We start from the raw sequence: 24375 nt of genomic DNA on the forward strand, positions 1-24375 counted from the left end.
GCGGGCGGATCACGAGGTCAGGAGTTTGAGACCAACCTGACCAACATGGTGAAACCTTGTCTCTACTAAAAATACAAAAATTAGCTGGGAGTGCTGGCGCGTGTCTATAATCCCAGCGACTCAGGAGCCTGAGGCAGGAGAATCACTTGAACCCAGGAGGCAGAGGTTGCAGTGAGTGGAGATCGCGCCATTGCACTCTAGCCTGGGCAACAGAGCGAGACTCCATCTCAAAAAAAAAAAAAAAAAAAAAAAAAAAAAAAAGCATAGCAGTCTGAATTTACCCAACTTTCTAAATGTATCAAATACTGAAGTTAAATTTCTATACTTAGGATTACATTGACAATCTAGTCTTAATAAAACTTCTTTCATCTCTTATTTTTTGGGCTAACCAACCGCTTGTGAATTCTTTTTATTTCATTTTTTTTTAAGTTTATTTTTTTCTTTCCTTGTTTCCAATGGGCTTGGATTGGATTCTTTCTGTTGTTAGAATTGTTATTATGAACTTTCCAGTGATTTAATCAAAGCGTCTCTTGACAGATGACCTGCCTCGGATGCGATTCAAGTGCCCGTACTGCACACATGTGGTGAAGCGGAAGGCAGACTTGAAGCGCCACCTTCGTTGTCATACAGGAGAAAGGCCCTATCCATGTCAGGCTTGCGGGAAAAGATTTAGCAGGCTAGACCATCTAAGTAGCCATTTTCGAACAGTATGTATGATTTTTTTTTCATCGTTTTACTAATTCTTTTTTGGTTTTTGTTTGTTTTTGTTTTTTTGAGACGGAGTTTCACTCTTGTTGCCCAGGCTGGAGTACAATGGTGTAATCTCAGCTCGCTGCAACCTCTGCCTCCCGGGTTCAAGCAATTCTCCTGCCTCAGCCTCCTGAGTAGTTGGGATTACAGGTGTGTGCCACCACGTCTGGCTAATTTTTGTATTTTTAGTAGAAATGGGGTTTCACCACATGGGCCTGGCTGGTCTTGAACACCCGACCTCAGGTGATTCACCTGCCTCAGCCTCCCAAAAGTGCTGGGATTACAGGCATGAGCCACCACGCCCGGCCTTGTTTTGTTTTTTTTTGAGACAGGGTCTCTCTCTATCGCCCAAGCTGGAATGCAGTGGCGCAATCTCAGTTCACTGCAGCCGCGACCTCTCAGGCTCAAATTATCCTCCCGCCTCAGCCTCCTGAGTATCTGGGACTACAGGCCTGCACCAACATGCCGGGCTAATTTTTGTATTTTTGTATTTTTTGTAGAGATGGGGTTTCATCATGTTGCCCAGGCTGGTCTTGAACTCCTGGGGTCAAGTGATCCACCTTCCTCAGCCTCCCAAAATGCTGGGGTTACAGGCGTAAGCCACCATACCTGGCCCATCATTTTACTTCTTAAGAAATACGTACAGTTGGCCAGGCACAGTGGCTCACACACATAATCCCAGCACTTCGGGAGGCCAAGGCGGGCAGATTGCTTGAGGCCAGTTCAGTTCAAGACCAGCCTGGTTGGCTGGGCGCGGTGGCTCACACCTGCAATCCCAGCACTTTGGGAGGCCGAGGCAGGCGGATCACGAGGTCAGGAGATTGAGACCATCCTGGCTAACACGGTGAAACCCTGTCTCTACTAAAAATACAAAAAAATTAGCCAGGCGTGGTGGCGGGCGCCTGCAATCCCAGCTACTCGGGAGGCTGAGGCAGGAGAATGGCATGAACCTGCGAGGCGGAGCTTGCAGTGAGCCGAGATTGCGCCACTGCACTCCAGCCTGGGCGACTGAGTGAGACTCCATCTCAAAAAAAAAAAAAAAGACCAGCCTGGCTAACATGGTGAAACCCCATCCACCAAAAATACAAAAATTAGCCGGCATGGTAGCGTACACCTGTAATCCCAGCTGCTCAGGAGGCTGAGGCACAAGAATTGCCCGAACCCAGGAAGTGGAGGTTACAGTGAGCTGAGATTGTGCCACTGCACTCCAGCCTGGATGACAGAGCGAGACCCTGTCTCAAAAAAAAAAAAAATGTACATTTATGGGCTTTAGGATCATCTCATTTGCTGAGGGAAATATTTTCACACAACTCTACCATATTTAAAATTCTTCCAACTTAGTGTTTTTACTTTGCACCTAAAGCACAATTATGTATATTGATTTTTATTCTCCTTTGAGACCTTGAAGTGGGGTATATTCTTTTGATGGTAAACAGTTTTATATTTCCATTTTAATTCACTTAGTCTAATATGTTTTTATATACTGGTCTGTTCAGAGCCAAAGATAATATAAACTGTATAAATGCTTTAAGTGTCTAGGTCAGAATCACCACTGTAGATACTCAGCATCTACCAGTGATTACTGAATCCTTGTCTGGTAGGTTCTCAGTCTAGTTGCAGCTGTCCAACCAAAGGAGATCTCCACTACACCTGCTTTCTTTTTTTTTTTGAGACAGAGTCTCGCTCTATTGCCCAGGCTGGAGTGTAATGGTGTGATCTTGCCCCACTGCAACCTCTGCCTCCCAGGTTCAAGCAGTTCTCCTGACTCAGCCTCCCGAGTAGCTGGGACTACAGGTGCCCACCTAGTTTTTGTATTTTCAGTAGAGATGGGGTTTCACCGTGTTGGCCAGGCTGGTCTTGAATTCCTGACCTCAAGTGATCCATCCACCTCGGCCTCCCAAAGTACTGGGATTACAGGCGTGAGCCACGACGCCTGCTAGTCTTACATTTCTAGATATCATATGGTCTCAGGAATTTGAGGAATTGTATTGGTTTATTATGTTTGGATCCACAATTATTACTCTTTTTGACACTCAATTTTTAGTTTTATCCAGTGAACAGTCTCTACCTTGATGCTGGCTCTTGTCTCTTTTTGTCACAACTCCATTAAATTTTGAAAGTGTCCTTGTTCTCTGGCTCCAAAAGAGGCCTAGACTCACTTTGTACTTTCCCTACCACAGAGCTGGAATCAGCCATTTCTCAATCCATTTCCTTTAGTGGAAAGTGAAATTAGAGCCCAAAGTCTGGGCAGTCATTGTTATGGAGGTGTCATTTCTTTTACACGATTTCAGTGGATAGTTAGAAGATACATATTTTGGAGGGATGGACATGAATCTGTATGAGAGCTTGTAACAAAAACAATACCACATTTGATACCCATAGTTTTGTTTGTTTGTTTGTTTTTTGAGACAGAGTCTCGCTCTGTCATCCAGGCTGGACTGCAGTGGCACGATCTCAGCTTACCACAACCTCCACCTGCTGGGTTCAAGTGATTCTCCTGCCTTGGCCTCCCGAGTAGCTGGGATTACAAGCATGTATCCGGCTAATTTTTTTTTTTTTTTTTGGTAGAGATGGGGTTTCACCATGTTGGCCAGGCTGATCTTGAACTCCTGGCCTCAAGTGATCCACCCACCTTTACTTCCCAAAGTGCTGGGATTACAGATGTGAGCTACTACGCCCAACCTAATACACATAATATTACTATCTCAGGAGAAGTCAGAATTCATTCAAATCATGTACTTTTAATGTTTACTGGTTAATATGTCAACAGTTACGCACAGGATAGTAACTGTACTAGTGGTAATTCCATACATTTTCCTACATATTTTACTAGACTATATTAGCTTTCTTGGATTTTTTTTTTTTTTTTTTTTTTTTTTTTTGAGATGGAGGCTCACTCTGTCATCTAAGCTGGAGTGCAGTGGCACAATCTCAGCTCACTGCAACCTCTGCCTCCTGGGCTCAAGTGATTCTCCTGCCTCAGCCTCCCACATAGCTGGGATTACAGGCGTGTGCCACCATGCCCAGCTAAGTTTTGTATGTTTTTTTAGTAAAAATGGAGTTTTACCATGTTGGCCAGGCTGATCTCAAACTCCTGACCTCAAGTGATCCACCCACCTCAGCCTCCCAAAGTGCTGGGATTACAGGTATGAGCCACCGTGCCCAGCTTCTTGGACTTTTTTACTGCGTTTGGTGCCCTACTTCTATACTGTCCTGACTTTATTTAAATGAATATTCCATAAACATTGATTCAACATTATACGATTAATTTTTATAATTTTTAGATTAGAACCCATAATCTACTGTTCTGACAGCTATTGAACAAAGTTGTTTATTACTAATTATAATACGTAATTATTCCTCAACTACAACTGTTTACCAAAGCATTTCACACATGTTAACTCATTTGGTCCTCACGTTAACCCTGTGAGTGATAGTTCCATTAGCCATAGGAAGCAAGCAAAGATAATACTGGGCTGATATGTAGAAGCAGCACCATAGTAGTTGTTTATGACGAGTGTCTGGTAGAATTAGTCAGGCTTCTCATCTGTCTGGGTGGTGCCCATATCTTACCAGTTAAATATTTTAACTGTCACCCTAAAGCAGGTTTATATAATGTTTTAAATCACTTGCTCCAAGATACATGGTAAGTGACGAAGATAGTAAATAACTAGAACCCCAAGCCTTCCAATCCCTGTGGTCCTCTTTCCACCAGATCTTTTATTAATAAAAATGGCAAGTTCTCCTTCTATCTAAAATACTGATAAATTTAAATTTATACAATATTTTTCTTTCTCTAGTAAAATAAAAAATTAATACACAAAACAAGAGAGATTCCACCCCCTGCCCCCACCTCAAATTAAGATATATGCAGCCTGGAAAACATAGTGAGACCCTTTCTCTACAAAAACATTTTTTTTAATTAGCCAGGTGTGGTGGCATGCACCTGTAGTCCCAGCTCCTCAGTGGGTTGGGATGGGAGGATTGCTTGAGCCTGGGAGGCTGAGGCTGCAGTGAGCCATAGTCACCACTACACCCCAGCCTGGGTGACAGAGCGAGACCCTATTTTAAAAATAAAAAGTATGCTGGGCGCAGTGCCTCACACCTGTAATCCCAGCACTTTGGGAGGCCGAGGCAGACAGATCACGAGGTCAGGAGTTTGAGACCAGCCTGACCAACATGGTGAAACCCCGTCTCTACTAAAAATACAAAAATTAGCTGGGCGTGGTGGCGCGTGCGTGTAATCCCAGCTACTCAGGAGGCTGAGGCAGGAGAATTGCACGAACCCCGGAGGCGGAGGTTGCAGTGAACTGAGATCGCACCACTGCACTCCAGCCTGGGCAACAGCATGAGACTCTGTCTCAAAAATAAATAAATAAATAAATAAATAAATAAATAATAAAAATAAGTAAATAAATAAGTACATGGCACATAGTGTTTGCAATTATTATTATCATAGGAAGTTACCTCAGATACCAAATGCTATTGGATTAAGGGATGGGTGAAATTATTATGTCATATTAATAATAAAAAACATGATAGCCACTATTTAGAGAAAACTGATGTTTAATATTTCTGTGACATCAATTTACCACTAAAAGCCTTGATCTTTTTCCAATAATAGATGTTAATTTGAGTTTAATGCATGGCTTTGAACATCTTAAGTTTATGAACTGGTACCTAAAATATCAAACTGTCCTGCTTTTGAAAAATCACTTTTATCACTATTTAAATCTCTACACAGATTCACCAGGCATGTAAACTCATCTGCAGAAAATGTAAACGTCATGTGACAGATCTAACAGGGCAAGTGGTACAGGAGGGAACCAGGCGCTACAGACTGTGTAATGAGTGTCTTGCAGAATTTGGCATAGACAGCCTCCCCATTGACTTGGAAGCTGAACAACATCTTATGTCCCCATCAGATGGAGATAAGGATTCCAGATGGCACTTGAGTGAAGATGAGAATAGATCCTATGTGGAGATTGTAGAAGATGGGTCTGCTGATCTGGTCATCCAACAGGTTGATGATAGTGAAGAAGAAGAAGAAAAAGAAATTAAGCCCAACATTAGGTAGCTGTAATGTGAACCAACAGAGCTGGCATGTCTGCAATTTACATTGATTTCCTGTATCTCTCTCTTTCTATGGTCGGAGTCTAGTTAACAAATTTATCACACTGACTTTAAAGAAATGATCTGATATAACCTGCATGCTTTCTGAACAGGCCATTGTGTCCATTCTGAACTTTGTTGCCCTAAAATGAGTTGCTGCACTGGAAAGAAAGAACTAGCTTGAAGTTGGCATGATGAATGAACAATGATCCTCTTACTTTCATTACAATCCTCTTACTTTATTACAGAGATACCCTTTTTCTTTTAATATTGGAGGATCTACTTAGCAAACTTTTTTCAAAGAAAATACTTTAAATAAATTCACCACAACCAAACTTTATGTAAGACAATTTCAAGGTGTTTCAAAAACACGTACACTACCAATGTTTAATTTCACAGGGAACCAGTTAAGAGCATATTTAAGGATCTGGCAACCCACCTGACTAAACAAATTAGTCTTTCTATTAATTTGAGATCTGAAACAACCTGTCATTACTCTGATATCCTGAACATTTAAGGATTATGGAAGAAGACTAAAATGTTTGAAATCATTCATATTTGAAATTTTTATCATTAGGTTAAAAATTACTCTCAGTATTGTTAAAAAAAAAAAAAAAAAGTAGAGGCTGACCAAAAATTATATACAGATATTTTCTTAAAGCAGGAAACTAATGTTGCCTAAAAGTCAAGGCAGTTTGTGAAGATGATCTGTCAATATGGTTATCCGTCTCTCTAAAGAAAAACAGACTGGGCGCGGTGGCTCATGCCTATAATCCCAATACTTTGGGAGGCCAAGGCAAGCGGATCACAAGGTCAGGAGTTTGAAACCAGCCTGGCCAACATGGTGAAACCTCGTCTCTACTAAAAAATACAAAATTAGCCGGGCATGGTGGTGGGTGCCTATAATCCCAGCTACTTGGGAGGCTGAGGCAGGAGAATCGCTTGAAACCTGGGAGGCAGAGGTTGCAGTGAGCTGAGATCACACCATTGCACTCCAGCCTGGGCAACAAGAGCGAAACTCCATCTCAAGGAAAACAAACTAGGAGGTTCTTACCATATATGAGTGATTTCTAATGTTTATGTAGTGCTATATTATTTATAAAGTACTCTGTCACGTATTTTCTCAATCAGTGAGGTGGATACTATCTCCGATTTACAAATGAGGAAATTAAGGTCAGAAAGTCTGCGAGATAAAACTGATGATTGGACAGGGTCTGATTTTAAACAATCCTCTTTCAACCTTCTCTCCGTGTATGTCTCCTGAAATGGCAAAGAATAGAAGTCAAACCTCACCAGTTGGCAGTAATTATAAAAATAAGCCAATCAGAAAGTATGAAAGGAGGACTTGAATCATTTTCAACAACATACAATATCTTGATCTAGAGATTTTCAAATAGTGCTAAGTAATGTCCCTACAGTACCTATTGGTATGTTTTTATGTCAAGTTATTTATATGTAAATTTAAAGTATAAAACTATTTGAACAAATTATTCACTTAAATACGTTGAACATTTTTGCTTCTCTTGTTTATATAATATTTTCAAAACAAACTCTTCTCCTAGTATACAAAGTTTAAACTTCTCCCCTTTGGGCTGGGTGCGGTGGCTCATGCCTGTAATCCCAGCACTTTGGGAGGCTGAGGCGGGTGGATCACCTGAGGTCGGGAGTTTGAGACCAGCCTGACCAACATGGAGAAACCCCGTCTCTATTAAAAATGCAAAATTAGGCCGGGCGCGGTGGCTCACGCTTGTAATCCCAGCACTTTGGGAGGCCGAGGCGGGCGGATCACGAGGTCAGGAGATCGAGACCACGGTGAAACCCCGTCTCTACCAAAAATACAAAAAATTAGCCGGGCGTGGTGGCGGGCGCCTGTAGTCCCAGCTACTCGGAGAGGCTGAGGCAGGAGAATGGCGTGAACCCGGGAGGCGGAGGTTGCAGTGAGCCGAGATCGCGCCACTGCACTCCAGCCTGGGCGACAGAGCAAGACTCCGTCTCAAAAAAATAAAAATAAAAATGCAAAATTAGCCGGGCTTGGTGGTGCATGCCTGTAATCCCAGCTACTTGGAAGGCTGAGGCAGGAGAATTGCTTGAACCCAGGAGGCAGAGGTTGCGGTGGGCCGAGGTTGCGCCATTGCACTCCAGTCTGGGCAACAAGAGTGAAACTCCGTCTCAAAACAAAACAAAACAAAACAAAAAAATTCTCCCCTGCATAAATTATGAAACATTCCAAAATTACAGCTAAATTAGAGAAGCATTGTTTTAGTTCTAAAGGTAAAATCTAAATATCCAAAGTAAAGAACTGAGCTTCATAAAGATCTCTTCTGCAAGTTATCACAGTGTAGCCTGATAGAATTTCATTGTATATGGAGAGGCTCCATCTATTTTACTGTATTTTTTTTGAGACGGAGTCTCGCTCTGTCGTCCAGGCTGGAGTGCAGTGGTGCAATCTCGGCTCACTGCAAGCTCTGCCTCCCAGGTTCACACCATTCTCCTGCCTCAGCCTCCCGAGTAGCTGGGACTGCAGGCGCCCGCCACCACTCCCGGCTAATTTTTTGTATTTTTAATAGAGACGGGGTTTCACCGTGTTAGCCAGGATGGTCTCGATCTCCTGACCTCGTGATCCACCCACCTCGGCCTCCCAAAGTGCTGAGATTACAGGCGTGAGCCACCGTGCCCGGCCAATTTTACTGTATTTTTAAATGCCATTTTAAAATGCTATGACATACCTCAAAATGATACTTTTTAATGTTATTATTTTCTCTTGTTCTTTCATTAATTATTGTCCTTGATACCAATTTCTAGGCTAAATTGGTTACTTTCTTTTAAAAAATTTAAAAATAGATGAATAACCATTTGTTTCATGGTACTTAATTGAGACTTTTTCAAGATTCCCCTGATGGCACATTTCCAGTTGCTTCAAGACTGGATGATGTGCACTGAGTTCTCTGTTCTCCCAACATGGCTGTTCCTAAATCAGGATTCTGGTTTTTTTGAGACGGAGTCTCACTCTGTTGCCCAAGCTGGAGTGCAGTGGCGTGATCTTGGCTCACCACAACCTCTGCCTCCCGGGTTCAAGCGATTCTCCTGCCTCAGCCTCCTGAGTAGCCGGGACTACAGGCATGTGCCACCATGCCTGGCTAATTTTTGTATTTTTAATAGAGACAGGGTGTCGCTATGTTGGCCAGGCTGGTCTCGAACTCCTGACCTCGTGATCTGCCCGCCTCAGCCCCCCAAATGCTGGGATTACAGACGTGAGCCACCGCGCCCGGCCTAAATCAGGATTCTTAACAATTAAAGTGTATCTGAATGAGGAAGGAAATGCTTGTCATTGTCTAGTCTTACCCGAGTAATACTGACACCTTTTGAAATTAAAACATGATTTTTTAGTTGTTGGAGCCAGTAGGAAAAATGGCTGATTTGAACTTTATTCATATAAATGAAGTAGTGCTTGCATGTGTATACTCTAATGCACTTTAGTCTATGATCTAAATGTCCTTTTATGCTATAATCTTCTGCATGCAAACTTTACATACATCAGCATGAATATCCAACATTCACTGAACGCAGTGCCACCAGCACTTGTAATTGCCTTTTCAGAAATAGTGCTTTCTCATAATTGTTTATAACAAGCATCAAACTATCCCCACAAAACAACGATCAAGTTCACCAAACTAGACAGAGAATCTGTTGTATCATTTTAATATCATAGAAGAACATTTAAGCCATGTTTGTAAGTTGTAAATAATGACTCCAGTTAGAGCACATATATCTAAGACGTTAGAGACCAGTTCTTTTCTAGAGTGAAACTGTCTATTGATGATTTGAGAAAATTGAATTCTTTGGTTTTTACATGTGGGCAAATGTTACATAGGGGTATAATCTGTTTAAATAAGCTTTATTTATGCCAAGGATTTTTTTTTAATATCGAGACTTGGTTAGACCAAAGTTTGCTCTTGCAGGAATGCCATTTATCAGCTTCTGAATGCCCTTCTAACTCCATTACCCTCAAGAGTGTCTGGGTATAGGATGAAGCATTACAAAAAGAAAGCACCACTGCAGTCATGCCTAGTGTCTGGAAGAAACAAAATGGACTAGATGTGCAGTTTAAAATAATTTTGTAACCTGAGAAACTCTTCAAATGGTTTCCTAAAGATGCTCAAATTTAAGGGATAAACTCTAAGATCAGAGCTGCTGTGGTTAAAGCCTCCAACAAACCTTTCCCCAGACACCTCTGCAGAACTCAGGTGCACAATGTTGAAAACCATGGAATTAGACAACTTCCTGAATTCCCTTTGAGCCTTGCAGCCTCATCTCATTACTCCTGTTACTCACCGTGCTTATAAGTAGGTAACCATACGGTCTCTTAGTGAAGCAAATCACATCCTTAGCACATGATGTTCCTTCTATGGGTATCAGATCTTAAGACTTTTTAAAATTTAGGAACAAATTTTTCAATATTATATTTTCAGTAATGCAATCAAAATAAGCATAGTTACTGTTTTCTGTACGGCTAAATACTGCCTAATGGATGAAAGAAGTTTGGTGCTTCAATTATTTATGAGCTCAGAACTCAATTCATTAAAGTTATTTTGCCAAGTCATGCCAAGGTATATTGAAATTTCCACTCATATTAGTTTTTAAAACTTTTTTTTAGTCCTAAAATTATTAAGTATGGAAAATCACTAAAAGCAGTGTAGGATAAGATGTGTTTAACTGGCCGGGCACGGTGGCTCATGCCTGTAATCCCAGCACTTTGGGAGGCCGAGGCGGGTGGATCACTTAAGGCCTGGAGTTCGAGACCATCCTGGCCAACAGGGTGAAACCCCATCTCTAGTAAAAATACAAAAAAATAGCTGGGCATGATGGTGGGTGCCTGTAATCCCAGCTACTCGGGAGGCTGAGGCGGGAGAATTGCCTGAAGTGGCCGACTCGGCCATCCACTGGGTGACAGAGAAGATCCATCAAAAAAAAAAAAAAAAAAAATGTGTTTAACTGGGAAGGGTGATAATAATAGAATAATAGGTACAGGAGGACCAAACTTTAGATTATAAACAGAAAGTTTTATGTTATTTTACATGAGTGTATCAGTATTACTATGTATCATTTATATAGCATTTTATATTTGCAAAGTGTTTAATAATTTTTATTTTTTTTTATTATGAATAGGACTTTTTTTTTTTTTTTTTTTTTTTTCTGTCGCCCAGGCTGGAGTGCAGTGGCGCAATCTCGGCTTACTGCAAGCTCCGCCTCCCGGGTTCACGCCATCCTCCTGCCTCAGCCTCTCTGAGTAGCTGGGACTACAGGCGCCCGCCACCACGCCCGGCTAATTTTTTTGTATTTTTAGTAGAGACGGGGTTTCACCGTGGTCTCGATCTCCTGACCTCGTGATCCGCCCACCTCGGCCTCCCAAAGTGCTGGGATTACAAGCGTGAGCCACCGCGCCCAGCGTGATAGGACAGTTATCCCACATGAAAGGTAAATAGAGGCATGGAACAGTAAAAAAACTAAGGGTCAGGCATGGTGGCTCACACCTGTAATCCCAGCACTTTGGGAGGCCAAGGTGGGTGGATCACTTTAGGTCAAGAGTTGGAGACCAGCCTGGGCAATATAGTGAAACCCCTTCTCTACTAAAAATACAAAAATTAGCCAAGCATGGTGGTGGGCACCTGTAATACCAGCTACTCAGGGGGCTGAGACAGGAGAATTGCTTGCAGGAGGCGGAGGTTGCAGTGAGCCAAGATCACGCTACTGCACTCCAGGCTGGGTGACAGAGCGAGACTCATCTCAAAAAAAAAAGAACCTAAGACAACCCAGTTAAATGGTAGCAAAAAATAGGAAATAGAATGATCACATTTTCTGAATCCTAGACCATCAGCCTAATTCACTGAGGTGTATTGTGTATCACTCTATTTTATAGATGATTTTATACAAGTAACAGTGGATTGTTTTAAAGCTGACGTCATTGTATGTGGATACATTCTATATAGAATAAATGTTACATAAAGGATGTGACTTTAGTTATGTCACAGGATCCTTAGGGTGTTGCTTTGCCACCAGCCAGAAACCTCTTGGCCGGTGGCTCCTCTGCTTGGGTTTTGCTTGTGCCTGCTGGGCTCATTCCACCCATGTGGCCTGGCAGGCTGTGCTCCACTGGTGGTGCCGGCCTGGATCTCATGCCTGCCAAGGGTGAGCCAGGCACGGAGTGACAGGTGTGTGAGTAAGCGAGCGTGGGGTCCGGCCACTGCATACAACCAGGCGCACTGGCTGCAGCGGGGTGGACAGCTCTAGGCGCTGGCACAGGCACCAGCTTCATGCGAGGCTGCAGCGGGACCAGACATACCGAAAGCGGCTTCCGCTGCGGGCACCAGCATCTGGACAAGGGGAATGCAGTGGCGCCCGAAATCTCAGGGATGCCAGGAACTGCAGAGCCCCAAAGAGGGTGTTAACAATGTCACAGCCCTGGCTCAGGGAGCCCCGAGGTCTGGGCTGCCAGAAGGGCTGCGGCTCTTCTCTCCTTCTCGTCGCCCCCAACGTGGTGAGCAGGGGGCGTGTTTCAGCCCTGATTATGTTACAGCTCTTTCATTCCACCATTTGGTGGGTCCCGAGTTCTTTTCCTGCATCCTAGAAGAATGAGGTACGCAGACAACTGGAGGGTGAGCAAGGCAGAGAGGAGCTTCACTGAGCAGCAGAACAGCTCTCAGGAGACCTGAAGCAGGTAGCTCCTTTCCAAAGGCAGGTCGACCTGATGAGTGTCCGGATGACCAGCTCTCACCCAAGAGGAGACCTGCAGGCAGGTCGACCTGGTGAGTGTCCGGATGACCAGCTCTCACCCAAGAGGAGACCTGCAGGCAGGTCCTTTTAAGGAGACTCAAAGCGGGTAGCTCCTTCCCACAGCTGGTAGTCCTGACAGCCGGCTGAGTCTGCTGAGTCCAGGGGTTTTTATGGGCACAGAAGGGAGGAAGTGCATGCTGCTTGGTCCATGGGTGTCCATGGGCAACCCAGAAAACACCACAAGTTCTTACTCCAGCCCTGGACTCCACCAGGAACTGCCAGACCAACCCCCAGGCTTCAGGCATTCCCTGGCTTGAAGGTGGGATTTCACTGGGAACCCACCCTTTTCTACCCAGGAACCTGTCTGCCTCCTGCCATCAACATGCCCTCCATGATGCCCAGGCTGTTTGTGCCAAGGGGCGCCTGCAGGCCTGAACCGAGCCACCCTCATCAACCGCCTGACTGGCCTCCCTCCCACGCACATGGGTGCCCAAAGTTTAGAGGGGGCTGAGGTGGCAGGGGGCTGGCGTGTCAGTGCCACCTCTAGCATGCTCAACTTGGCCAGGTCACGACAACACCTAGGTTTGGCCCAACTTTGCTGTGCAACAGAGCAGGTGCCAGGAGCAGAAAGAGGCCAGGGAATGGGAGCAGGCACTTCCGAGCCTGTGGGCGCTGGGAGCTTCCCAAGCCCTGAAGAGTGCAGGGATGCCCAGGTCTGGAGCCACAGCTGGGCGGCTGCAGCTGTGCCCAGGAGCGTGAGACTCCAGCCCTGCCAACTCAGTAGGGGCAGGGCTCCTGCCTGTAGCCAGCCCCTGTGGGCTCCGTGGAGCCGTGAGCCTCAGCTGCGTTTCCCCCACTGCAGCTGGCATCGCAGCAGCGGCTGTTACAGACGGGCCACTGATGCCCTTAGTTACAAGAGTTTTAATGATAAAATTCAGGTTATCACAGAAATGGTAGTATATAGCCAACTGTTTTATATATTGTGAAGTATAAGTAACATATAATTTTGATACAGGAGTTTCTTAACTATTCCTGCTAATGGACCCATGAATAGGCCAGAAAAATGAAATCCACTGAGAATCTATAAACTTCATTTTCTCGTCAGCCTTCTCCCCACAGAACTGTATTAATGCCACCAAAAAAGTAAAATATTTAAATATAATGTTAACAAGTAATAAACCACACCCAGCAAGAGAAGCAAAGGGACTGTTGAAGTCAAAATATCTTGAAGTCAAAATATTTTGCAGTTACTGAAATAGTATAACACTTTTCCCTACTCTTTTTTTTTTTTTTTTTCAGACCATCAAAATCCATTGCATACTTTTTCACCTTTAAATAGGAAACCAGAGGCTGGGTATGGTGGCTCACACCTGTAATCCCAGAACTTTGGGAGGCCGAGGTGGTCGGATCATTTGAGGCCAGGAGTTCAAGACCAGCCTGGCCAACATGGTAAAACCCCGTCTCTATAAAAAATACAAAAATTAGCCTGGCGTGGTGCCGCATGCCTAATCCCAGCTACTCAGGAGGCTGAGGCACAATAATTGCTTGAACCTAGGAGATGGAGGTTGCAGTGAGCTGAGATCACGCTACTGCACTCCAGCCTGGGTGACAGAGCAAGACTGTCTCAAAAAGAAAAAAGGAAACCAGAGACCAGGGAAATACCCTTTACCTTTACCTTTGCGCTTAGCTAGATCATTTGCAAGCAGAATTTTATACTTTGCCTGCCTTGCTCTTTCAGATTTCCAGATACACAATTCCATTATATAGTTTCTTGATTTTCCCATTGGGAAAATCATTTATTTCCTTGTTGATATTACTTACAACTACTTGTTTTCTTTATTAAAGAGAAACTTTTTTTTTTTTTTTTTTGAGACGGAGTCTCGCTCTGTCGCCCAGGCTGGAGTGCAGTGGTGCGATCTCGGCTCACTGCAAGCTCCGCCTCCCGGGTTCACGCCATTCTCCTGCCTCAGCCTCTCCGAGTAGCTGGGACTACAGGCGCCCGCCACCACGCCCGGCTAATTTTTTTTTTTTTTTTTTGTATTTTTAGTAGAGATGGGGTTTCACCGTGGTCTCGATCTTCTGACCTCGTGATCCGCCCGCCTCGGCCTCCCAAAGTGCTGGGATTACAAGCGTGAGCCACCGCGCCCGGCCGAGAAACTTATTTTTATTCAGCCCATAAGGGGAAAAAGGGAACAATATTTCTGCCTAGACCAGAGATCCTCAACTTTGGTCGCACATTAGAATCACCTGTGGAGCTTTTAAAGTACAGATGCCGCCGGGCAAATCCGAATCTCAGGCAGGTGGGGCTTGGGTGTCAGTATTTTTGCAAGCTGGGCTGGCTGGGCGCGGGGGCTCAAACCTGTAATCCCAGCACTTCGGGAGGCCGAGGCGGGTGGATCAGGAGGTCAGGAGATCGAGACCATGGTGAAACCCCGTCTCTACTAAAAATACAAAAAATTAGCCGGGTGTGTTGGCGGGCGCCTGTAGTCCCAGCTACTCGGAGAGGCTGAGGCAGGAGAATGGCGTGAACCCAGGAGGCGGAGCTTGCAGTGAGCCGAGACTGCGCCATTGCACTCCAGCCTGGGTGACTGCAAGCTAGGCTGGCCGGGCGCGGTGGCTGACGCCTGTAATCCCAGCACGTTGGGAGGCCAAGGCGGGTGGATCAGGATGTCAAGAGATGGAGACCATCCCGGCCAACATGGTGAAACCCCATCTCTACTAAAAATACAAAAATTAGCTGGGTGTGGTGGTGCACACCTGTAGTCCCAGCTACTCAGGAGGCTGAGGCAGGAGAATCACTCGAACCTGGGAGGCGGAGGCTGCAGTGAGCTGAGATTGCACCATTGCACTCCAGCCTGGCGACAGAACAAGACTCCGTCTGAAAAAAAAAAAGCTAGGCTGGATACAGTGGCTCATGCCTGTAATCCCAACACTTTGGGAGACTGAGGTAGGAGGATTGCTTGAGCCTAGGAGTTTGAGACCAGCCTGGGCAACATAACAAGATGCAGTCTCTACCAAAAATTTAGAAATTAGGTGGGCGTGGTGGCACATGCCTGTAGTCTCAGCTACTCAGGAGGCTCAGGTGAGAGGATCACTTGAGTGATCACTGAGTGAAGGATGCAGTGAGCTATGATGGTGCCAGTGCACCTCAGCCTGGACGATACAGCAAGATCTTGGCTCTAAAAATAAAAATAAATAAATAAAAGCTTCCCAATGTTTGTGACATGCAAAATAGAGCCCATTCAAGGTTTCCCTCTGCCCTCCCCATATAGATGCCAAGGAGACGCAGTAGGACTATTCGACCTTACAGTCCACTGGTTTTCAACCGTATCATTAAGGAAAATTTTAAAAATAGAGGTGTCCAGTCCAGGAAAATATTTATTTTTGTAAAATTTCAAGACACACTGCATGTTCCATTATCTAAGGTTTTTAATAGAGACAAGTAATATCGACACTCTAATAAAATAATGAGTAGTCTTAAAATACCCCATTTTTATTTTGGGATGCATTTGCATTTTATTTGATTATGGGTATTGCATTCTGGGAATTCACACAGTATTTCAAACCAATAAAAGAACTATGTAATGAATACGTGACTGAAATACTACATACTGAAATTTTACAAGCTTTAATATTTTCTTTTCTTTTTTTTTTTTTTTTTTGAGACGGAGTCTTTCTCTGTCCCCCAGGCTGGAGTGCAGTGGCGCGATCTCGCCTCACCGCAACCTCCACCTCCTGGGTTCACGCCATTCTCCTGCCTCAGCCTCCCGAGTAGCTGGGAATACAGGCGCCCGCCAACACACCCGGCTAATTTTTTGTGTTTTTAGTAGAGACGGGGTTTCACCGTGTTAGCCAGGATGGTCTCGATCTCCTGACCTCGTGATCCGCCCGCCTCAGCCTCCCAAAGTGCTGGGATTACAGGCTTGAGCCACCGCGCCCGGCTAATATTTTCTTTTTAAAGAAAGGAACCAGAACACTCCAAGCTCTGTAAAAGCTCAATTGCTACACATTAGAATTCCATAAAATAATTGAATTAAGTCATTCTTAATAGTTCCAGTTAAATGGAATACTAGAGAGGCAGGAAAATACTACTGTATTATTTAAAGAAGACTTCAGACGAATTTGGAAACAAAGCAAATTTCTCTTTTACGTTATTTCTTCAAGAATTACCATTTAAAAAAAAAGCTTTTAAAAATAACTTAAAACACAACTTTTAGATAGAGTACCATTTTCATTCCCGCCTTGAAGGTTATGTTTGCAATCCATTCATGACAAGTATATCTCTTCAGTCTCCAACAAAAAAAGAATTTCTTCCAATGACCAAATGGTACTTTCTTTTTTTTTTTTTGAGACGGAGTCTTGCTCTGCCGCCCAGGCTGGAGTGCAGTGGCGTGATATTGGCTCACACCTCCGCTTCCCAGGTTCAAGCAATTCTCCTGCCTCAGCCTCAAAGTAGCTGGGATTATAGGCATGGGCCACCATACCCGGCTAATTTTTGTATTTTTGGTAGAGCCGGGGTTTCGCCATATTGGCCGGGCTGGTCTCAAACTCCTGACCTCAGATGATCCGCCAGCCTCGGCCTCCCAAAGTGCTAGGATTACAGGCGTGAGCCACCACGACTGGCCCATAATTTTTTTTCTTTTTATTTTCTTGCATAATTTTAAAAGGTTACATGCTGAGTCCAGGCACGGTGCTCACACCTGTAATTCCAGCACTTTGGAAAGCCGAGGCAGGGGGATCACTTGAGGTCAGGAGTTCAAGACCAGCCTGGCCAACATGGTGAAACCCCATCTCTACCAAAAATACAAAAATTAGCCTGGCGTGTTGGTGCACACCTGTGATCCCAGCTACTCAGGAGGCTGAGGCAGGAGAACAGCTTGAACCCAGGAAGCGGAGGTTGCAGTGAGCTGAGATTGTGCCACTGCACTCCAGCCTGGGCAACAAGAGTGAAACTTCTTCTCAAAAAACAAAAGAAAAGATACTGTGCCTTTTGTTGCCTATCTGAATTGATTTTAAACTTTTTCTGTATACTGAGGAAAAAGTCCACAAAAAACCCAGGAGTTGAAAACCCCACCTAAAAGTATTAGCACCACATGTTAAAAAATGAAAGCCTTGAGATACGGCCACATTGGTTCACTCCTGTAATACCAGCACTTTAGGAGGCTGAGGTGGGAGAATCACTTGAGGCCAGGAGTTCGAGGCCAGCCTGGGCATCAGTGACATTCTACCTCCACCAAAAAAACCCAAAAAATTAAAATTAGGCTGGCATGGTGGCACAGGCCTGTAGTCTCAGCTATTTGGGAAGCGAAGCTGGGGCAGGAGGATCGCTTGAGCCCAGGAATTCAAAACTGCAGTGGGCTATGATTGCGCTACTGCACTCCAGCCTGGGCCACATTGTGAGACCCTGTCTATTAAAAAAGTAACAAATAAATAAAAAAGAAAGCCTGGATTTCTTCTCCCTAAACAATGGGTATCACCTTCAAGCACGTGACCCCTCTATAAACCATGACTTTATATATTATTTTCAGGGATGACTATGCCAGTGAGCAAGATTAAGGGGTAGAAACTTTTCCTTTTCAGTTCTGTTTTTCCTCACAACTACTTTTCCTGGAAAGTTATTCAGTCTAACAGCTAGACCCCCCCTCCCCCAACCGCCCCCGTCAGAGAGGCCTGGGATTTACCAGACACTCCTAAAGCTAGATTAGCTAGACTCTGGGGGCGGTAGGGGGAAATAGACATTTTTCTGTCGTATGTAGTGGACGCCTTATAAAAAACCCACATTTGGCCCGGCGCGGTGGCTCACGCCTGTAATCCCAGCACTTTGGGAGGCCGAGGCTGGCGGATCACCTGAGATCAGGTCAGTCTGGCCAACATCGTGAAACCCCGTCCCTACTAAAAATACAAAATTAGCCGAGCGTGGTGGTGGGTGCCTGTAATCCCAGCTACTCCGGAGGCTGAAGCAGAAGAATCACTTGAACCCGGGAGGCAGAGGTTGCAGTGAGCCGAGATCATGCCATTGCACTCCAGCCTGGGCAAAAAGAGTGAAACTCCATCTCAGAAAAAAATATATAAAAATAAATTTAAGAATAAAAATAAAAAGCCCACGTTTGCCAGGCACCGACTAGATGCAGCACTGTCCTCATTTAAAACAGTTGGACTTGGGAGGTTGTGCACTGGAATGACTAACCTGGAAGCCACGCCACGACTCAGGGGCGGCGGGGACTCGAATCCGCGCGATCAGATGCCGCGGCAGGTGCTTAAGGCCTGCAGCCTAGAGAGAGAGCCTATCTCATCCCCACTTCAGGAAAAGTTGTGTGGTGTTACTTAAGGTTGTGACATTGTGCTCTGTGAAGTCACTTGCGTCCCCGACACCCCTCAACTCGGCTGGGACTGGCCAGTGCCCTGCTCTCGGACCTCGCCGCGGCGGCCAGTAGGAGGCGTCGGCGCCCCAGGAGCCCGCGGCCGAGCCAATGGGAGACGCGGGAAGGACCGGGGCGGAGCCTGGACGCGCCATGCCGGGGAACCACTCCCGTGGGATTTGGCCAGAGGCATCTCACTGACGTCCTGTCGCCCAGGCTGGGGTGCAGTGGCTCGATCTCAGCTCACTGTGACCTCTGCCTCCCGGGTCGAAGCGATTCTTCTGCCTCGGCCTCCCCAGTATCTGAGATTACGGGCGTGCGCGACATGCCCGGCTAATTTTTTGTATTTTTATTAGAGACGGGGTTTCACCATGTTGGCCAGACTCGTCTTGAACTCCTGGCCTCATGTGATCCACCCACCTCGCCTCCCAAAGTGCTGGGATTACAAGCTTGAGCCACCGCGCCTGGCCTGAAGTGCAGGCTTTTGAATATAGATGCTCAACTAAGATATGGGAGAAAGCAAGCTAGATTAGCACAGGAAAAAGCCACAGTAGGTAAGTAGCAGAAGAGAAATAAGTCTAGAGAAGAGAAAGGAGAGGGAAAAGTAGAAACGAGTGACTCAGCTTGCCCAGCTTAATAAACTAAGATTCTAGCTACCATGTCACTTGTGCAGATGGCACGGCCTCCCAGGGTTGTCTCTAGAATGATGACAGCCCTTCACCAAGCACTGTGGACCTTTTTTAGAATTAAAGAGGGGGCTGGACACAGTTGCTGACGCCTGTAATACCAGCACGTTGGGAGGAGGAAGTGGGAGGGTCGCTTGAGGCCAGGAGTTTGAGACCAGCCTGGGCAACATATTGCTTTGCAAAATTATGACTGAGACAGTGGAAAGAGATCTAACCCGACGCCATCTTGCTTCTAACCTCCAAGCTGTCCTTGTTCATTCCTGGGCGGAGGCTGAACTAACTTCGGGAGAAACTTATAGTTTATAGTTTAAAACAAAGATGATAACAGCCCTTTCCCAAAACAAACCTCCTTGCCTGGGGACTAGGCTGCCTTTGTAGGACTAAGAAATTAGCCACAAGATTAGAAATTATGGTTTAGGAGTCATGCAGCTGGAGATTATAAAATCTTGACCCTCCCTAAACTGCTCCTCAGATCAGTGCTTGAGATATTTTGCAGACCCTGCACTTGATGGATCAGCTGGGACCATCCAGATCGATAAACTGGCTCATCTGATCTTGTGACCGCCCCCCCAACCCAGGAACTGACTCAGCGCAAGAAGACAGCTTCCACTCCCTATGATTTCATCTCTGACCTGACCAATTAGCACTCCCGGCTCACTGGTTTCCCCCCACCCACCGAGTTGTCCTTAAAAACTCTCATCCCCAAATGCTGGGCAAACTTAATTGAGTAATAATATAATGGTCTCCCGCAGAGCCAGCTCTGCGTGAATTACTCTTTCCCTATTGCAATCCCCTGTCTTCATAAATCGCCTCTGTCTAGGCAGCAGGTAAGGTGAACCCACTGGGTAGTTACACTGTCTCCTAAAAAAAATAGCAGTCAGGCATAGTGACACATGCCTGTAGTCCCAGCCACTCAGGAGGCTGAGGCGGGATGATCACCTGAGCCCAGGAGTTTAAGGCTGCAGTGGGCTACGATCATGCCACTGTACTCTGAGCAACAGAGCCAGATCTTCTTTCTAAAAAGAAGGCTAGGCACGGTGGCTCACGCCTGTAATTCCAGCACTTTGGGAGGCCGAGGTGGGCGGATCACCTGAGGCCAGGAGTTCCAGACCAGCCTGGCCAACATGGCAAAACCCCCTCTCTACTAAAAATACAAAAATTAGCCAGGTGCGATGGCGCATGCCCATAGTCCCAGCTACTTGGGAGGTGAGGTGGGAGAATCATTTAAACCCAGGAGGTGGAGGCTGCAGTGAGCCGAGATCGCACCACTGTACTCCAGCCTGGGTGACAGACTAAGACTGTCTCAAAAAAAAAAAAAATGTTATGCTAGAGTCAGATTGGAAAGTAAGTCATGATATATAGGGTTAAATAAAACTCATCTGATGAAAATTTATGGTTTGTAGGGCATGATTCCCCAGACCTCTTAGATAGGAATTTGGGCAAGAAAAAAAATCAGAGCTTAGTCCTCAGAGCCCATGACTATAATGTCTTTAGTGTTTATACTGGGAGGTAGTTTATTTATTTATTTATTTATTTATTTATTTATTTATTTTTATTTATTTATTTATTTTTTTTTTATTTTTTATTTTTTTGAGACGGAGTCTCGCTCTGTCACCCAGGCTGGAGTGCAGTGGCGCAATCTCGGCTCACTGCAAGCTCCGCCTCCCGGGTTCACGCCATTCTCCTGCCTCAGCCTCTCCGAGTAGCTGGGATTACAGGCGCCCGCCACTACGCCCGGCTAATTTTTTTTTTGTATTTTTAGTAGAGACGGGGTTTCACCGTGGTCTCGGTCTCCTGACCTCGTGATCCGCCCGCCTCGGCCTCCCAAAGTGCTGGGATTACAAGCGTGAGCCACCGCGCCCGGCCTATTTTTTTATTTTATTTATTTTACTTTTTTATTTTATTTTATTTTATTATTTTATTTTTGAGACGGAGTCTCGCTCTGTTGCCCAGGCTGGAGGGCAGTGGCGCAATCTTCGCTCACTGCAACCTCTGCCTCCTGGGTTCCAGCGATTCTCCTGCCTCAGCCTCCCCAGTAGCTGGGATTACAGGCGTGCGCCACCATGCCCGTTTGGGAGTCCAAGGCAGATGGATCACAAGGTCAGGAGATTGAGACCATCCTGGCCAACATGGTGAAACCCCATCTCTACTAAAAATACAAAAAATTAGCCAGGCATGGTGGTTGGTGCCTGTAGTCCCACCTACTTGGGAGGCTGAGGCAGGGGAATCACTTAAACCCAGGAGGCAGAGGTTGCAGTGAGCCAAGATCGCGCCACTGTACTCCAGCCTGGCGACAGTGAGACTCTGTCTCAAAAAAAAAAAAAAAAAAGAATCTTGGTAAATACATTGACTAGAGTCTGAAGTCCCAAGTCTGCCTCTTATAGCCAGATAGTCTTAGCTGTCACTAATTTCCTCATTAATAAAAAGTAGAATAAATGTACTACATGTAAAATTGCTGGTATGACAAATGGGTAACATTTTCCAGATGGAAGCACCTAGAAAAATGTTTCGTACAGTGGAGACCTGGATATGCGTTTATGACAAAATAAATATTGGTTCATTCTTTTTTTGAGATGCAGTTTCGCTCTTGTTGCCCAGGCTGGAGTGCAATGGTGAGATCTCAGCTCACCGCAACCTCTGCCTCCCAGGTTCAAGCGATTCTCCTACCTTGGCCTCCCTAGTAGCTGGGATTACAGGCATGTGCCACCACACCTGGCTAATTTTGTACTTCTAGTAGAAACGGGGTTTCTCCAGGTTGGTCAGGCTAGTCTCAAATTCCCGACCTCAGGTGATCCGCCTGCCTCGGCCTCCCAAAGTGTTGGGATTACAGGCATGAGCCACTGCCGCTGGCCATAATGTTGGTTCATTCTAAAAGCACACTCTTGCATGTCCAGAATTTAATTACCTATAAGTAATTAAGCAATTACTTATAGGTAAATTTTTTTTTTTTTGAAAAGGATTTTCGCTCTTGTTGCCCAGGCTGGAGTGCAATGGTGTGATTTTGGCTCACTGCAACCTCCGCCTCCCAGGTTCAAGCAATTCTCCTGCCTCAGCCTCCAGAGTAGCTGAGATGACAGGTGCCTGCCACCGTGCCCAGCTAATTTTTGTATTTTTAGTACAGTTGGGGTTTCACCACATTGGCCAGGCTTGTCTCGGGCATGAGCTATCGCGCCAGGCCACTTATAGGTAATTAAACAAAAAAAATGTGCATAGCACATTAGGAAATCATACTGATAAAGTAATACAGTCACTAAATTCTGACAGTTTGCTCTGGAAGAGCTTTTGGAGGATATCTTTTCCAATGTCCTCGTTTCTGAAGTGAGGAAACTAAATTCTCAGTCTCATAGTTTCTTTTTTTTTTTTTTTTTTTGAGACAGAGTCTTGCTGTCGCCCAGGCTGGAGTGCAGTGGCGCGATCTCAGCTCACTGCAGGCTCCGCCCCCCAGGGTTCACGCCATTCTCCTGCCTCAGCCTCCCGAGTAGCTGGGACTACAGGCGCCCGCCATCTCGCCTGGCTAATTTTTTGTATTTTTAGTAGAGGTGGGGTTTCACTATGTTAGCCAGGATGGTCTCGATCTCCTGACCTCGTGATCCGCCCGCCTCGGCCTCCCAAAGTGCTGGGATTACAGGCGTGAGCCACCGCGCCCAGCCACTCAGTCTCATAGTTTCTCTGCTGCAAAGCTAGCGTCGTTGAGATCATTCAGGGCTTCTTGCTGGGCAGAATCTGGTAATCCCCAAGCCTTCTGCAGGTCAGATTGGGTGAGGGAGTAGCCCCAGTAGTTCATGATGGCACTTCTCCTATCTTGAGAAGGGTATGAATGGTTCTCCTTGAACATTCTCTTCCAAACTGGAAAGAACTGGCAAAAGAGGCTGTGAATACAACCACTTAGCCATCTTAGATGGGAGGTAGCAGTGTTAAGAGATCAGCTGGTGTGGTGGCTCACACCTGTTATCCTAGCACTTTAGAAGGCCATGGCAAGAGGATCTCTTGATCCCAGGAGTTCAAGATCAGCCTGGGCAACATAGTAAGATCCCATCTCTAAAATAAAAATGTTTAAAAAGATCATCAGCCGGGCGTGATTGAAAGGGGCCGGGCGGAGACCAAACTACACCGGTCGCGGTCAAGAGATCTTTATTGGAGGTATCGAGCGGCACCACGCAAGGAGAAGGAAGAGAAGAGAGAGAGGGCTGCTGGTGTGCTGGGTTTTATATCCCTTGGGCCTGCGTGGATTGGGCTAGGGGCAGGCCCAAGGGAAGGCGGGAGATGCTTCTTTCTGATTGGCCCTCCTTTGGCGGGTTCAGACAGTGCCTGGTCAAGGAGGGGAGAAGAACCCGGAACCAGCCCCATCTTAAGGTACGGCACCATTTTAAGGTACCCCATGTTACCTAACATTCCTCCCTTTTTGTTTTCTTAAATGGGGGAAAATGGGCGTCGTGGTTCATCTGGCTGCTTCCTGCTGAGTGGGGGCGCTGTGGGGAGGGGGCACAGGGAGAACTGTCAGGGCTGTGCATGGGGTAATGTTCCTTGTAGGTATAGATCCTCCAGTGCCGTGAGCCAGTTGAGGGGCAGGGATGGGTTGGCGATGAGCCAGCTGTCGGCACGGAGATTGTTGAGAAATTTGTGGAATCGGTTGGCGGTTGTCATGACTGGCTTGGGGTAGCAGGTTGTGAGCCCGTCTGTGGAATCTGTCCCGTCCT

The 24375-nt window shown here is 45.7% G+C and overlaps 1 protein-coding gene across 9 annotated transcripts in view; it reads left to right on the forward strand.

Annotated features, from left to right (window-relative positions):
• The window catches only part of ZBTB8A (zinc finger and BTB domain containing 8A), a 72502-nt gene extending 64721 nt beyond the window's left edge, over positions 1-7781 (forward strand). For 8 of the 9 annotated variants that reach the window (XM_058443276.1, XM_058443275.1, XM_032160089.2 and 5 more), the window contains 2 exons: positions 538-707; positions 5495-7781. In XM_058443276.1, the coding sequence (XP_058299259.1) occupies positions 538-707; positions 5495-5827 (503 nt within the window). In that variant the 3' untranslated portion in view covers positions 5828-7781. The remainder of the gene's footprint in view (positions 1-537; positions 708-5494) is intronic. The other variant, XM_032160095.2, reaches the window with a different exon arrangement.
• Positions 7782-24375: the final 16594 nt, after the last annotated feature.

The sequence above is a fragment of the Hylobates moloch genome, unplaced genomic scaffold (genome assembly GCF_009828535.3).
Source record: "Hylobates moloch isolate HMO894 unplaced genomic scaffold, HMol_V3 SCAFFOLD_8, whole genome shotgun sequence".
Classification (NCBI taxonomy): domain Eukaryota; kingdom Metazoa; phylum Chordata; class Mammalia; order Primates; family Hylobatidae; genus Hylobates; species Hylobates moloch.